Here is a 16,208-nt window from a genome sequence, read left to right as displayed (position 1 = left end):
GGCTCGCTTACACAAGCAATTTTTATGTGACAATTTTTATTTCCTCGTGCATTTGAGAAAAAGTGCCCAATTTTTATGTGACAAATATATTTGTTTAACAAAGCTGGCGTGTCAGCTTTCATGTGAAAACCCAATCTCCCACTAGACACTGTGCACGCGTATCTCTTTGCGTATCTCTGCAGTCTAAGCTCATTGATGGCGCGCTAAACTTTGAATTTCCGACAAATAATTGTTATGCCATCTATACGATCAAATATATTTGTCACATCAAATTTTCAAATAAAAGTTGATCGTGTAAACGCGGCTTTAACGTTACAAAAGCATCAATTATACCTTATTTTGCAGTGATTCGAACTCTTTAAGAAAACTTAGAAAAAATGCTGTTGTAACTAACTAACTAACTAACTAACTAACTAACTAACTAACTAACTAACTAACTAACTAACTAACTAACTAACTAACTAACTAACTAACCAATTAACTATTTAACTAACCAGCTAACTAACTAAATTTCTGAATGAATGAATGAATGAATGAATGAGTGTATACATAAATAAAAAAAAAACTTTGACAGACAATTATAGATTACAACGTTTCTTTTCTTTTGTTGTTTTAGCTGTGGTAAGCGCTGGTTCAGATGGCCAAGTAGAAGGCACTTATCTTGAGGAATTGGACCTTAGTCGCAGCGCAAAAGATCAATATCCATTGTCTTTGATAAAGTTAATGACAAGATATGCCGAAGATCTTATTTGGGCAAACAAAATCCCACTCGCCGAAGCAGTGTTGAATTTCATAGTTACCTTAACAGAAGAAAAATCGGAAGCATCTGAATTCAGAAAAGGTAAGCTTATTCTCGTGAATACCGTTAGCCGTTAGCAATCATCAGCATTGACAAGTAAGCAACGAATAACGTTTCACATATACTTTCATCTCTCATCAGTTAGTTTTCGGATGAACCTTGATCGCCGTATGCTATAAACGTTTTCCATTACATTTTCACCTATCCTGATTGGTTTAAATTGATCACGTGACGCGATAGTATTCATGCCCGACCGAGGAAAATACTCGGATGGATAGTACTCGTCCCTGAAAGTATTTCGCAAACAAGCATATTGAATTTGCCAATTTTGATTGACCAAATCTATAAGAAAAAAAAAAGACTTCTGACAAAGAAAAATTCACTGGATTATACTCTAAGGTTATTAGACACAAAGCACAATGATTGATTCCAAACAACCGATTTGATTTCCTCTCCTCACTCGGTCTTAAGTAAGGTACGCATTTCGTACTGTTTGAAATAGCCTTTGACGAAGAATGAACAACAATGAATTGCTTTGGTTCAAAGTTCAAAGTGCCTCAAAGCAACAGAACATGACATAGAACCGGACAGTCAATGGAGAAGGGAACAAAAATCGTCACAAAAAGGCATCTAAGTGACATGTATGTAGCAATACACTTAAAAGTTGCATTGGGAGAACGTGTGAAGGAAACCATCCGCTGTTTCAAAGGTTTTCTTTTTGAAAATTGGATGCTGTTTAAACTAGCATATAAGCCTTGGAAGCTGCGCTTCTTTGGCTTATATTCGTTTTAAGAACATTAAATTTCAGCAGCAGCTTTCGACCGATAATTCCCTCACAGAAACACTGCATTCCTTGAATAGTTGGCTATAGCTAGGAGCCACTCAAAAGCCTCGAGTTAGCAACATGAGGCCTTAGTTATAGTAATAGATAAATAAAAGCAAATCTCGCCGACGATCAATGCTTTGTTTAGTGCCAGCCATTTTGGACTCATTTTGGATTTTGATTATGTGCTCTGATAGTACGAGTCTTGGGACTATGCCCGGGGGGATACTCCCATAAATTTCGCATAGGAGTGTGCCGCGAAGGTTCTTAAACCCTGACCCTATTTAAGGATAAAGAAAACGAAAATTGATACCCTTTTTAAGGCCCAAAACCGAAAAATGACACCCTTCTTCAAGGGGAGGAGAAGCGTTCCGTGACGACCCAAAGAAAGGCTAACCGCGCACGGCAAAACACAAATCTTTATAAAATTGCTTTACTAATACTTAAACAGAAAGTTCAGTTTTAAAATACCTTTTTTCCGTTTAGCTGGGCTTTTATTTTGGCTGATAAAAATTAGGTACCCTATCTAAGGATCACACCGGGAACACAATGCCAAAAGAAGCAAAAATGATACCCTATTTAAGGACCGAGAACCTCAAAAACTATACCCTATCCCGCGGCACATACCTATATAGCCCACATACGGGAGTACCCCCTCCCCCGGGGACTATATATATATATTTTTTTTTTGGAAATTCTCTGCACGTGATCGGTCGTCCTGACAATGTCCCATACTGTGAAAATGCTGGTTATTTTCCTGCAGTTATATACCAAGCAAATGGATGGGGTTGGGTGGGCGGGAGAAAATTGTTTTGGATGAAAATTAAAGGATGTATTGTATGTCCGAAACCCTTTCTTTTGGTATACGTCACGTGGGATGGTGACGTCACATCACGTGACAAATACATCATGATGTCGAAACAGCCGCCATCTTGGATCCGCCATCTTGGATTTCAATTTTTTTCCAAAATGCCAGAAAAACACCCAAAATCACTGCAAAGTACTCAAATGAATAAAAATGTGCTTTAAACCCGTAAAAATGTAAAAATAATTCCATTTAAGTTGATTTTTATAAACAGAAACACGCAAAATTACAAATTTGGGAAAACATACCTGTCAAAATGCCGTTGCCATTGTGATGTCAAGTTCCTGACACATCATCCAACCCTACCAAATTGTTGCCTGATAAATTTTCGGAAAACTCAGAAAGTTTGGCAGCGTTTGGTTAAATCTGAAAAAAAGTTATAAAAGTTCAAAGTCAGCGCGGGCCTCAAAAGACCCCCCCCCCCCCCCCCCCCCCCAGTCTGAATAGGGTTAAAAGATTAACCAGTGGCCCATTGCAGTAAAACATGCCAAAAATGTTTATATTAAAGCAGATTTCACATCTCCAAAGGGCACTAATTCTTGTAACAGTTTGTTGTTTAGAATATTTTTTTCTTGCATGCATGGTATGGATGAACTAGCTTGTTTATTCCCTATTGGGGAATACTGGTTGCCTGAAGGCAAAAACAAACCTCATGCTCCGAGAGAGCATTACAATTGATATCTTGCTTGTGTTCACCTTAGTTGCGAAATGGAGGCTGGGCTTTCTGAACGAAGAGGGATTTGACAGATTTGGAAGAAATGAATTGTTCGCCCCTCTGATGAAATGGGAAACGTTCAAGGAACAAGTGGAAAATATTAAAGACCACGCTAAAGCATACGAGGATGCATACAACGGAATACAGGCATCAGTTGAACGGCAGGATGGGATAAGAGAAGTGATGGAGGCACTTCCAGAGGCTGCAAAGATACAAGTCGACAAAGAGATAGAACGACTCGTAGAGGCCAAAAGAATAGCAGAGAGCGAGAAAGGGGCTTATGTCTCAGTAAGTTTTTCTCTAAAAGGTAGAACAATAAAAGATAAAAAAATAATAAAATAAGGGTACATAATTCTAAGCTCATTGTAAGCAAGTCATGAATATGTTCAAAGAATACGTTTCTCGTACGTTGTTAGAATCTAAGGCTAGGTAGGTCGCGACGGAAATCTTGTGAACATTTGTGGACGACTGAATTTGATATTTAACTCTTGGACATGCGAGTAGATTCATACAATCACAGTAATACAAGGGGTGGGGGTGGGGGGATTTCAAGGATCCTTCGCAAGGGTTACTTTCTTTTTTACACGAAGCGAAACTATTTTGCAGTGGGTTAAACCTCTTAACTTACTCTAGAAGATGACTATTTTATGCTAGATATGACGTCATTACAGCCGCCATCTTGGATCCCCCATCTTTGATGTCACGATTTTCTTCGAAAATAAGAGGAAATTGATGCAAAATCAAGTCATAATACTTATGGAATGTAAAATTACACAAATCGTACAATTTTTGGCACGACATGCTTGTAGTTATGACGTTGCAAGGGAAACATAAAAAATCATATTGAAACATAAAAAATCATATTGAAATTTTCGCAACACATTTTCTAGCTACTTACATTTGTATTTAACGTGCCGATGTGTTGATTTCCACAGTATTTTAATTTGATAAAAAAAAGTTTGCGAAAGTGAACCTGACTGAAGCTGAAACGTGCAGTTTATCCGCCTGCACACGGAACAATATTGCGAGAAGCAATTTTACTGCTTCCAGTTAAACGTCTCATTTTCTTCAATGGTAAGCAGTTTTCGATTTTAAAGAAAAAAGAAGTAAAGATGTCTGAATAGATAAATCGAGTCTGAAAACCTGCGCTCTATAGTTAACTCAAATCGCGTACAAATAGATTATGCTAGCATTTTTTCGGCATAATTTGGCTAAACGAGCATTTTTTGGCATTGCAAGCATAATTTAGCATGTTCCGCCAATTTCATCTACTTTTTTGTTGTCAAAAGCGTAACTTTCCTTGTTTAAAGAAAGCCGTGCCAATCAGCTGTTAATTTTCAGGAGTTGTACCCAGTCCTTGGTAAAAGTCAGCCGCGCATCGTTTCGAAGAAGGTCGCAAAGCAGAATATAGGCCATCTGCAACAAAAATTGCTCGAGAGCGATCTCTGGAATATACTGCTGGTAAATTTTAACGCTGAGGGCACAGTGCTACCACAAAAATTGCCTTACACGACCGTGTAAAACAGTTCGCTAACGTTGTATTATATAATACAAGACACATTTGAGGAACATGAACAAGGGTAAGAAAGGTTTAAGAAGAAACAGAGATTTTTTTTATATTACTCAATCCGCGTAAAACATACATGGTGCCTTGTTTTGTATCTATTTCTTCCAAATTAAATGAAACAAAGCATTTTTCAAACCAAAGGAACATAATTTTGAAAAATGATCATAATTTAATTATGTTTTGGACAATAAAAGATCTCAGAGGACATGTGGTTACTGTCGGCAGTAAATTAGTACGACAGTGATGAAAGAAGAGTTGTACCTTTAGGTTTAGTGGAGAGTACCTTATTGGTACTAAATTTCGCAGGTACGTAGTTAATTTCGCGATTTTGACGAGACAGTATTAACTGGTATTTTATTTTGGCGATTTGGACAAAAAATACGTTACAAACATTGAAAATATGTTAAAAAACGTTAAAAAAATACGTTTGGTGGGTCTTCATTTCGGTTAACTTACGATGCACTTTAGTAAGCCTGTCACTGTGAACTTTTGTATGGAAAACACAATTCCTTACTTAAAATGGATGAATCTTTGATTCAAGTAAACTGGTGGCCTAGTGGTAGAGTAGACGCTCCTGATGCGTTCGACTCCACCACTTTCCGTATTTTTTGTTGTTGTTGTTGTTGTTGTTTTTAACATTTTCTTTTTTCTTATTTTCTTTTTCTAAGTGTCTAGTGCAATTTTTGTATTTAGCTGCGCGTGCAAGTCCTGAAAACTCCATTTCAAGTTCGTAGTTTAGGTTAAATTTCGTGTTGTGTCTCTTGCAAATTTCCTCCGTGACAAACGTCCCACGAACGACGACTTTAAGACCTCAATATCCACATTTTTCTGCCGTTGAGTATTCCCCATATTCATTTCCTTCAATTCTAGACTTTAAAAGACGTGTTTTAATCGTAAACGAAGAAAAAACATTGCCTTGAAAGGGCCTACAACAGACGCCATTTTCTTTGTTTAGTCAAGCATGCGTGAGAAATGGACATAGGAAAACGCGCCTTCAATGTTCCATACATTTTCAGTACGTTTCGGTCAGCGGTTACACAAATAAAAAAGTCACGGACGGACTTACTTACAGCCAGTAACCACAAAAAGCGAGCAAGCTAGGAGCATAAAATACGAGTACGTAGGAAGGTCCTACGTGCAAATCATGCACAACGAAGGATTGGCTAACTACGGCCATAAAACTATAACTTGATTTTGTCAATGAAGAGAATGGTTACTCCTCTTTTGGAGAACTTCAAGGCATTTTATTCCACTGCTAATTGCTCGTTTCACATTTAAAATGGTCGGTGAGCAACTACGTCGATTTGGAGAGCAAATCTCGTATGGCTTTCTTCAGAGATACAGAGAGTCGCCATGCCTTGAGCAGGGATGTGAAAATATTTTCATCGCAAAGATATCAAATACCGCTGAAGCTAGATTTTTCTGGCATCGTCTTTTGCAATCTCCTTAATTGCAAATTTAGTGCCAGGATGCGATCATTTCTTTACTTTTCAGTCAATACGCCGTTTGTATATATACATTGTTTTATATGCTTTGTATCGTCGATAAGCTTTATTTGCTGTATTATCCCTATCCAGACCGGGGGAGAGGAAAGTGCTCGCGCTGACTTTAAACGCTTATAACTTTTTTCTAGATTCAACCAAACGCTGCCAAGCTTTGCGACTTTTTCCATAATTTATCTGGAAATATTTTGGTAGGATAGGTTGTTGTGTCAGGAACTTGACGTCACCATGGCAACGACATGTTGACAGGCATGTTATCCCAATTCTGTAATTTCCGTGTTTTTTTAATGAGAAATAACTTTAATGCAATTATTTTCACCTTTCTACGGTTTTGAAGCACACTTTTATTGACTTTTAGTACTTTGCAGAAATTTCACATGGAAAAATTTTAAAATCCGAGACGGGGAATCCAAAATGGCGGCTTTTTTCCGTCATGATGTAATTGTCACATGGCGTGACGTCATAATTTCACATGACGTATACCAAAAAATAGATTTTCTGACATACTATATATCATCTAAGTTTTATTGTGATTGCTTAAATATTGTGGAAAAAAACGGATGGGGTGGGGGGATGAAGTCGCTCATACTCCGCGGTCTCAAAAGATCCAAAAAACCCTTTCTGAATATGATTATTCAGAGAGTTTCCTCTTTCCTCACACTTTTTTATTCTTTTATTATTGTAAGAGCATCAAAGAGTTGGAAGCAAGCATGAGGAGCTCTCTGGAAGAAATTATCGCTCAGCTACCTGATGTATATGAAGAAGCACAGTTCAATCAGCAGGATCTTTTTGTAATACTCCAAGGGGTTACTGGATTCTTCGGTGGCATTGCAGGAAAAGACCCCTTTGATTCTATTGGTGCTGCTCTAGAAGTGGCCGGACATTTTGCCACAAAGTGTAACACTGGTACTCTCCAGGAAAACCTGGACAACGTCGAAAAATGGTTGACATTTGGTAAGGAGTACTCCGCTCTAGAGGATTCCAGTGATCTAGATTTCGACAAAATGGACGTAGGATCTGTGCCAGAAGTTATGCAGGTATTACGACACCCAGACTTACGCACCTTCGATCCCCTCCCAGGGGTTTCAGTCAAGCAAAGGAAAATGGGCATAAAACAATTGGAAGCAAGGGAACTAAATGAAAATAACGCTGGGAACATGGGAACAAAAGCTGTGTTTGTGATATTTTAGGAAACAGGAATCACGAAAATCGGCCTAAAACTTTTAGAAAACAAGGGAACACGGGGAAAAAATTACTTGTCTTTTTTAAATTAAAATTAATGTATTTTTTTAAATGTTACCATGTGTGATTAGTAAAATCACACTACTCTCTATTTAATGACTTTGGAATTAAGGTGGTCTTATAGTGTTTTACGCTTGTTTCAAAGGCTAACCTGGAAATGAACAAGGAAGGACTTGCAGCGGACCTCGTTTGCATGTTTGAAGAGAGGTTACTACCTCATAAAAAGGCGAAGCTCGATGAGCAGATCCAGCGGTTCTTCATTGCCGGAGCTGCAAGGATTGATCTCATAGCAAAGGTCATCGACTTAGATAATGAAATTGGCGGACTCAACTTTGATATCCCTAACTTAGAAGAAACATCTAATGCAATACAGAGCCTTGGCGAAACTGGTGGTAATTTATTATTATTATTATTATTATTATTATTATTATTATTATTATTATTATTATTATTATTATTATTATTATTATTATTAAATAACTGTATTAGTATATAAAAGTTGATTTGACACAGAAATCGACTCCTGCAGTTATTATATTAACAGTTTCAGTATCCAAATTTGCGAAGATGGATTCAAAAGTCTCGAATACCGTTCTGAATCCAAGTGCTTTTAAGTCACTGACCAGATATTGCAAGATTTCTGGTGGAATTGAAAACGGTTAATACGTGATCATATCGTTTGGTATGCTTACTAAGTTCTTGCGATTGGTATTTTTTCTCGACTACAGCTTGCAAAAAAATACAAACTTGCTCATGGTTCGATCAAACTTACGCGTTATATCAGCGAAGCATACCACAAAGGTATACGATTCGACTTGGAAATATTCGATTAACATATGAAGAATATTCGCATTATTTATTAATGTCGTTGCTTAAAAAATGGAATAAAGGCAACATTATTATTTGTGGAAAGTAAAAAGAGGAAGTTATATCGTCAGTTAATGTATATAGGAAAAGTGAGTTTTAGTATTGTCTCCAAACATTGTTTTTTTTTTTTTTTCTAACAAAAAATAAATATTTTTGTTTTTCTTTTTTTTTTTAATCATCCGGCCTTAAAATGTTAATTTTGACGTGGCATAAGCATAAGCTGCATAAGCGCAAGAAGAAGCAGAAGCATAAGCCTGTAAGAATAACACGCTCATTTGCCCAGTGTTGTCCTTTTATTCAGGATATGCCAGTATGCAAAATTCGACCATTAAACAACAACACATACAGCATATACACCAGATGGAAACATTTCCCAGACCTTGTGCGATATGGGCTGTTAAGGGCAATAGCAAAACGTTTACATGTTGTAACATTTGTGCACTTTCTTTAGACGCCCCTATTGCTGACAACATACAACAAACGTTTCTTGATGACCTTTTGACTTCTTACGGAACAATGGAAACCAGTTTTACCAAGCATCTCCTCCAGTTCTACAAAGGATTTGAGTTCCGTACGCTGTGGAATGTCGATGACACACTGGCGCAGTTTGAGCGAACTGCAGCTGAAGCTGCTGCGGGCACTGGGAGCTTACAAGGAGTGCTTCAGCTGACCAAGGCTCTGGAAGAAATCGAGAGCCTTGAAAGCAAAGGACGAAAATGCTTTACTAAGTTTCGGTACTCCACTAATACACACAAGTGGTCTTTTGACAATACCAAAAACGCGGGGGTAAGAATGTATATTGAAGCATTCATATTTACGGACGTTTGCGCTAATTGTTTATGCGTCTTACTTCGTACGTAATTCATGTCCCAATGACACGCCACGTCATTCATGAGCGCGCTGAGAAAAGTTTATAACATATATAGCGTGGGTAGCCGTTCCGTTAACTTGCAGTTATCTCTCTTAAATGGTCGGTGTCGCCCACTTTGTTCGGGATCTATCACTTTTTTGAGACAAGTTGACACAAAATGAACCAAATTTGAGTGCTAGAAGTTCAATTTTTGTTTTATTTTCTCTTCCGCGCGTGATTGAATAAGTCATATTTTTCCGTTTGCAAATGCAATTGTTAACCCTATTCAAACCGGGCTTTTTGGACCTTCTCTGACCGGGGGCCCCCTATGTAACTTCCAGAATATTTAAGCAATCACAATGAAACTTATAGGATGTATTCTATATTTCTTTTGGTATACGTCACGTGGCATGGTGACGTTACATCACATGACACTTACATCATGATGTCAAAACAGCCGCCATCTTGGATCCGCCATCAGGCATCTTGGATTTCAAATCTTTTCCAAAATACCAGAAAATCACCCAAAACTACTGCAAAGTGCTCAAAACCAATGAAAATGTGCTTTTAAACCGTAAAAATGTGAAAATAATTCCATTAAAGTTAATTTTTGTTAAAAGAAACACGCAAAATTACAAATTTGGGAAAACATGCCTGTCAATATGCCGTTGCCATGGTGATGTCAAGTTCCTGACACATCATCCAATCCTACCAAATTATTGCAAGATAAAATTTAGGAAAAATATTAACTCAGAAAGTTTGGCAGCGTTTGGTAAAATCTTAAAAAAAGTTATAAGAGTTCAAAGTCAGCGCGGGCCTCAAAAGCCCCCTCCCCCCCTCTTCCGGTCTGAATAGGGTTAAAGATAAGATTTTTTATACCTTAGAGAAGTTAAAAAGGAAATATATTTGTTCAAAAGGCCCACTCAAATTAAGTAGGTCAAAGAGAGTGCACTCCCAATGGGGTTTTTAAGTACTAATTACCTAATATAAGATTTAAAAAATCAATATCGAGTGACGAAGTCAATTTTTTATAAATTAATAAGCGCCTTCCTTCAGATAGTGTAGAGTACGAAACTCGTACTCAACACCTGTCAAAAAAGGCTAGTTAAAACTATTGGCGTTTTACTTATCGGCATTGTTGTTGTTTTTCTCCTGTTTTTTAAGATCTGAAGTGACGGACGACAACTAGCTCTGCAATATGTCTGTCTTTAGGAAAAAAGAAAAAAAGAAAGGGGGCAATGCTAGCTTCTTGGACATGACCAAGCAAAAACAGAAATACATAAATTTAACTCCAAAGTACGTACCTACAATTTCATCATATCTTTTGTCCTTTCAGATGTTTGAAGAACTACATAATACAGGAAAAACGAGTTTCACCATGAAACTCTCTCACAGCTGCGATACATGTTTTAATGTTCGTCTTTTAAAGGTAAGAATGTTGTATTGGAATGGTGTATCTATTTTATTGGCATGTTGTACCTAGAAATGAATGTCGCACCACGTGGTTGCTCAAAACATGGATAGCTTAATTTCTAAAATTAAGCTTTAATGCCAGAATTGAAACCCACTCAAGTTAATTGTGTCATTTTGTTATTCTGGTGTTCTATTCACACACTCCTGGCTCACATTAAGGAATTCCATGCACATTATTTACTCCAATCGATCTTGTGATAAATACGTTCTGTTTCTTTCATTCCTCGTGTAACAGGGCAGAAAATTTTAGCAATTGGCAATGACGTTAAATTGCAGTGCTCACAACACACGCTAAAGTATTGTGTACTGTCGTGCACACAACCTCGCATAAAGACCTAGATGTCCTTTATCCAGCAATAGACGATTCGTCTTAACAGTATTAACGATTAATAATATTATTAAGAAGAAGAAGAACAAAGATTTATTCGATTGTTTTTATTCCCTTTAATTGTAGATGTATGTTGAGCTCTACGGTGAAGAAGATGAAAGTAATAGCAACAACAACATGCCAGCCAAGGTTTATTTGAAGTTGCGGCATATGAGTGGTGCGTTCTTTAGAGATTCAAGTGGACAGTCCAAGGAGTTCCGTGTACCATTGGCATCATTGCGGAATTTTGTATTCAACCGTTTCGCAATAACTAATAGTGCTAAATGTAACGAAGAAAAAAAGAAGGGCATCAGTAAGTAGCTATGAGGATTTAATATTATGTTTTTCTGCATTAATTTTATGTTCAATTAGTCGTGTTGGTTTTATGGATCCACAACAAAAGTTCCTTATTTGTGGACTTGAAAAAATATTACGTTGCTCTTTTATGTTTGCGGGGAATACAATGTCTATAGAAATATTCATAAAGCAAAATATTGGCAGGGGTGTTGCCTTGAAAAACGTTATAGCGTGAACGTTTGAAAGCCGATTCCACTAAAACTTTACAGGATATTAGGAAATAATTGAAGTTTTACAAGGATCGTTTTAATCGAATGAATTGCGATTTGCAGCAATGCTGTAATACACTGAAGTTTACTTTTTTTAAAGAATCGTAGTTTTGTGTCCGAATTTTCTGGTCGAGAAGAACAAAAATAAACATTTTAAACCACTTAGTGATCAGTCAAATCTCTTTTTTTGTCATATCTGACTCGAATTTTTAAATTTTAATTTAATATGGACGTTTGTAGCTTTAAAAGGCGCAAAAGTTTTCATGCTAGAATTTGAAGACTTCAATCTTTAGTTTTAAAGCTAATTAAAAAAACTTGGCGTCAGATATGACAATATACAATACACCTAGTTTAACTCCCTTCTGTGTATCCCTTCTGTGTCCTCTAGGCTTTCTTTGGTTTAAGTGTTGACTCATATGAGTTGAACCCAATGATGATATCATAGGTCAAAAAGGGGTAAATTAAGGCAAAATATAGTTGTAACAAAAATGCTAAGATCTACATGATGCCTTAACTTAGATTGATTAGATTAAATTTTTTAGATTAGATTAAATTGAATTAAAAGTGCAACTTGCCTCAGTGTTACATAATATATATAATATATATATATATATATATATATATCTTGGAGCGAGGTTACAAAAATAGATTAGTCAAAGAATCCGTCACAAGAGCTCGAAGCAAAACCCGAGAGGAGGTGCTGCATACAGACAACAACAACTTAAACAGCAACAGAGTGCCGTTGGTAGTCACCTACAACCCGGCTCTACCCAATTTACATAAAATATTAAGCCAAGCCCACCAGCTCCTACATGTGTCTCCAAGATGCAGAGATGCTTTCCGCGACCCTCCCTTAGTTGCCTACAGAAAAGGACGCAACTTATCGCAGATCCTAACAAGCCGGCGATTGCGACCAACCAGCCCTAATGAGCCACTCCCTCTGCCTGCACCATCCACCAACTCTAACACACCTACAGCCACTCAATGTAGCATCTGTAGCCGTTCATTCTGCAACAACAAAGGCCTTAAAATACATATCTCCCGTGTACACAAGCAAAACCACACCACCCGAGACATCAAACCAGGATTTTGGCCCTGCGGTAGTGATCCACGATGTGCTTGCTGTAAATCGTATGGTTTATTTGCCACAAAAGTCACTAGCAACACTACCCGCGAATCTATCAATCTTAAGCAATATAGCAACTGTCACACTCATAACGTAATATACCTTATAACATGTGCTAAATGTAAAGATCAGTATGTTGGCGAGACTGGTAACAGCGTTAACACAAGGGCTAATCAACACCGCTCCGATATAACCGTTGGCAACAAAAACATTCCTACAGTGAGACATTTTAAAGTCTGTGGCCGTGAAAACATGAAGCTGACGGTTATTGAAAAAGTACGGGCAAAAGACCAGTTTACCAGGAGAACAAGAGAAGAATACTGGATAAATAAATTGAAGCCGGCAATTAACAGTTTAATCTAACCTTTCAATTATATTTCCTCACTGTTGTTTTTTATTGTATATTTGATAGTTCCTTTTATTTTATTTTATTATATATATTTTTTTATTATCTTATTTTATTATTTTATTTTATTTTATTTTATTTTATTTTATTTTTTTCTTTTCGACTTTTTGTATTTCTTTTTTCTATGTATTATGTATATTTGTCCCATCATATTTTATCATTTTTATAGTTAGTTCAGCATTGTATTTCATCTACCACGTGCACATTACCGCGTGAACTGCTGTAACCAATCACAATTGTTATCCCATTTTTTTGAAAATACTTCTGTTGACACTTACCGTTATACAGTTTAAACGCTCCTGAAGAAGGCCGAGACGGCCGAAACGTAGAGCATTAAAAGCTAACAAGTCTTGACTGGAGTTGGTTACTTGACCGTTACAAATATTTATTCTTCTCAAGCATTCAAGTTTCCACGATCGCTTCTAGTGATCCTCCGTTACAGACTCTGTGGACAGCATTGTTTGCGGGACCCATCACAAGAAATTCAAATATATATATATATATATATATATATATATATATATATATATATATATATATATATATATATATATATATATATATATATATATATATATATGTCTGAATTTATCAAAACCGGGTCAAAGAAAAGTGACGTCAGTATTCTTGAACAAGTACGTTACTGCGCGAATTGGCTCAAAACGCCAGAAGAAAGGGGAAAAAAAAAAAAAAGAAATACAGCGCTGAAAGGTGAAGAAGAGAGAGGAGAAGAGAAAAAAAGACTGACATTCCCTTTAGTTTTTATATCATCGAGTTTGGAGATAGTCTCTGGCGAGAAAAAAACGCGTTTACAGCGATTTGGGCTTAAAACGGTGAAAATTTCCTTGACCTGGTTTTGATAAATTCAGACATATATATATATATATATATATATATATATATATAACCAACAAATGGAGTGAAATTCTCATCTGCTACAAAGTGCTCAATAGCTGAACTAGAGCGGTGAATAACAGTAAAATCTCAAGAGTTAGTTTATATGGTCATTTATTCGCTACTCTGAGTTTCATGCCTCGTGCGAGGCAATCATCAGGCGACTGCCAGAAAAAACGGTTACATTCAAAGATATTTGAAAATTCAGAACAATACAATACATTGCGTGTCATATGTCACGTCACGCGAGAACTTTATCACTAGTTAAAAAACGTTTTTCAGTAAGAATTTCCTAGAGTGTCTGCAACACGATACAAGCTCATTTCTGCTGTTCAGAGTTGACATTTCCGGTTTACATAAAATGAAAAATTTGTGTTTGTGGGAGAAATTTTTCATTTTATGTAAACCGGAAATGTCAACTCTGAACAGCAGAAATGAGCTTGTATCGTGTTGCAGACACTCTAGGAAATTTTTACTGAAAAACGTTTTTTAACTAGTGATAAAGTTCTCGCGTGACGTGACATATGACACGCAATGTATTGTATTGTTCTGAATTTTCAAATATCTTTGAATGTAACCGTTTTTTCTGGCAGTCGCCTGATGATTGCCTCGCACGAGGCATGAAACTCAGAGTAGCGAATAAATGACCATATAAACTAACTCTTGAGATTTTACTGTTATATATATATATATATATATATATATATATATATATTAATAACTATTTCAGGCGATTCGCTTTTCTGTATGGAGGAAGACGACTATCGCTTCCAGCCGATGTGTTGTCACTACCTTAGTGACGCGCCTTGCAGTGACGTTCTTCTTGGCGCAGAAGAATGTACAAGTCCGTTTGGAACATACCAGCTGTCCATGCCCATCGATGACCAAGCATCTTGCGAAACTGGCAATTCCCCGATAACGGATAAAAATTGCAAAGACTTCGATGTGAGTTTTGGATCGTCCTTATAAACTTATATACTTATCTGTCTTACCCATCGTCACTACGTAATAATTTTTAGTTTACCTTAGTTCGGATTCTCTTCACACTGAATTGCTGTCAATAATGTGTAACCTGTTATCTAACTTACTGGCCCTGCGTATGGATTGAAAGTGATAATAAATTTTCGCAAAATCCGGAAATCCTTAGTCTCTTCTGAAAAGTGTGGCTAATGTACGATTTTTACTGCTCAACGCTATTGTTACAGATGGAGAATGAAACATCGGCAGTTTTATTCCAACACTAACATAAGTATATAGTTAAACCTTGATGTGTGCCATACCGTTCAAGATTTCTTACTTGCACACCACTGAAAGCTCATCGTCAAATTGATCTCATTAAGCCTGACTTTTATCCTCCCTATAACAACTTGAAAAAACAACGGCTAAGAAGCATACATGTACATGTAGAAGTCGGAAATGCATACTTATTTTGCCCAATTTGAACCCAAAAGTCATACAGTACTGAAAATGATCAGAAAATGGTGGACAAAATAATGTCTGGCTCTATGGACACGTGACTTTAACCCAGGCCCCAGCGGTGTGAGAGGGAATATCTTTCACTTATTTCGTTTCACTAAGCCATTGAAAAATCACCCTTAGATAATTTGATTTTAGTTAGTCTTTGTTTACTATACGTATTTAAGAGTACATTGAGGCAATAAAAAAACACAATAATGTTTATTTTTTTTTTCATCTTTTTGTTCATTTTACTCTACAGAGATCCATCTATACCAGGATGAATGTATGGATCCATTATCTGTACTGGACTGACAGCTACCCAACAGGGCCAGATGATGCGAGATGCACAAGTTACCAAACTCCAAGTTCCAAATCTAAAGTTCCATTGTCCAAGCCTCCGTTTACTTTAACTCATGAAGCCTAAAGCAGTACCGAGAAAAACGGAAAAAGCATATTAAGTGATTTAAAAAAAATAAAATACAAAGCAGAAGTCATTGTCTTTGCCATTGTTAATTAGTTCCACTATTCCACTTATACGACACTTCCACGAGTGAGGAGATTTACGATATAATACCAAACGTGACACGTGTGTGCTTTAGTAGTCGTAGAGTGCGAAAAAATATGGAACTATGTCAATGGTAAAATTGTAAAGCAATTTAAAGATATATAATAAATGAATAAATCAGCA

The 16,208-nt window shown here is 36.7% G+C and overlaps 1 protein-coding gene across 1 annotated transcript in view; it reads left to right on the top strand.

The window, feature by feature from the left end:
* Positions 1 to 16,208, top strand: part of LOC144642900 (uncharacterized) — a 28,457-nt gene extending 12,249 nt beyond the window's left edge. Inside the window, exons 8-16 of the mRNA XM_078502003.1 lie at positions 617 to 841; positions 3,189 to 3,490; positions 6,958 to 7,308; positions 7,659 to 7,905; positions 8,832 to 9,166; positions 10,567 to 10,659; positions 11,158 to 11,383; positions 14,793 to 15,007; positions 15,780 to 16,208. Coding sequence (XP_078358129.1) covers positions 617 to 841; positions 3,189 to 3,490; positions 6,958 to 7,308; positions 7,659 to 7,905; positions 8,832 to 9,166; positions 10,567 to 10,659; positions 11,158 to 11,383; positions 14,793 to 15,007; positions 15,780 to 15,944 — 2,159 coding nt within the window. The 3' untranslated portion in view covers positions 15,945 to 16,208. The remainder of the gene's footprint in view (positions 1 to 616; positions 842 to 3,188; positions 3,491 to 6,957; positions 7,309 to 7,658; positions 7,906 to 8,831; positions 9,167 to 10,566; positions 10,660 to 11,157; positions 11,384 to 14,792; positions 15,008 to 15,779) is intronic.

This window comes from Oculina patagonica, chromosome 2, assembly GCF_052425735.1.
Source record: "Oculina patagonica isolate OP01 chromosome 2, crgOcupat, whole genome shotgun sequence".
NCBI lineage: Eukaryota > Metazoa > Cnidaria > Anthozoa > Scleractinia > Oculinidae > Oculina > Oculina patagonica.
This window is presented reverse-complemented; position numbering and strand designations above follow the sequence as displayed.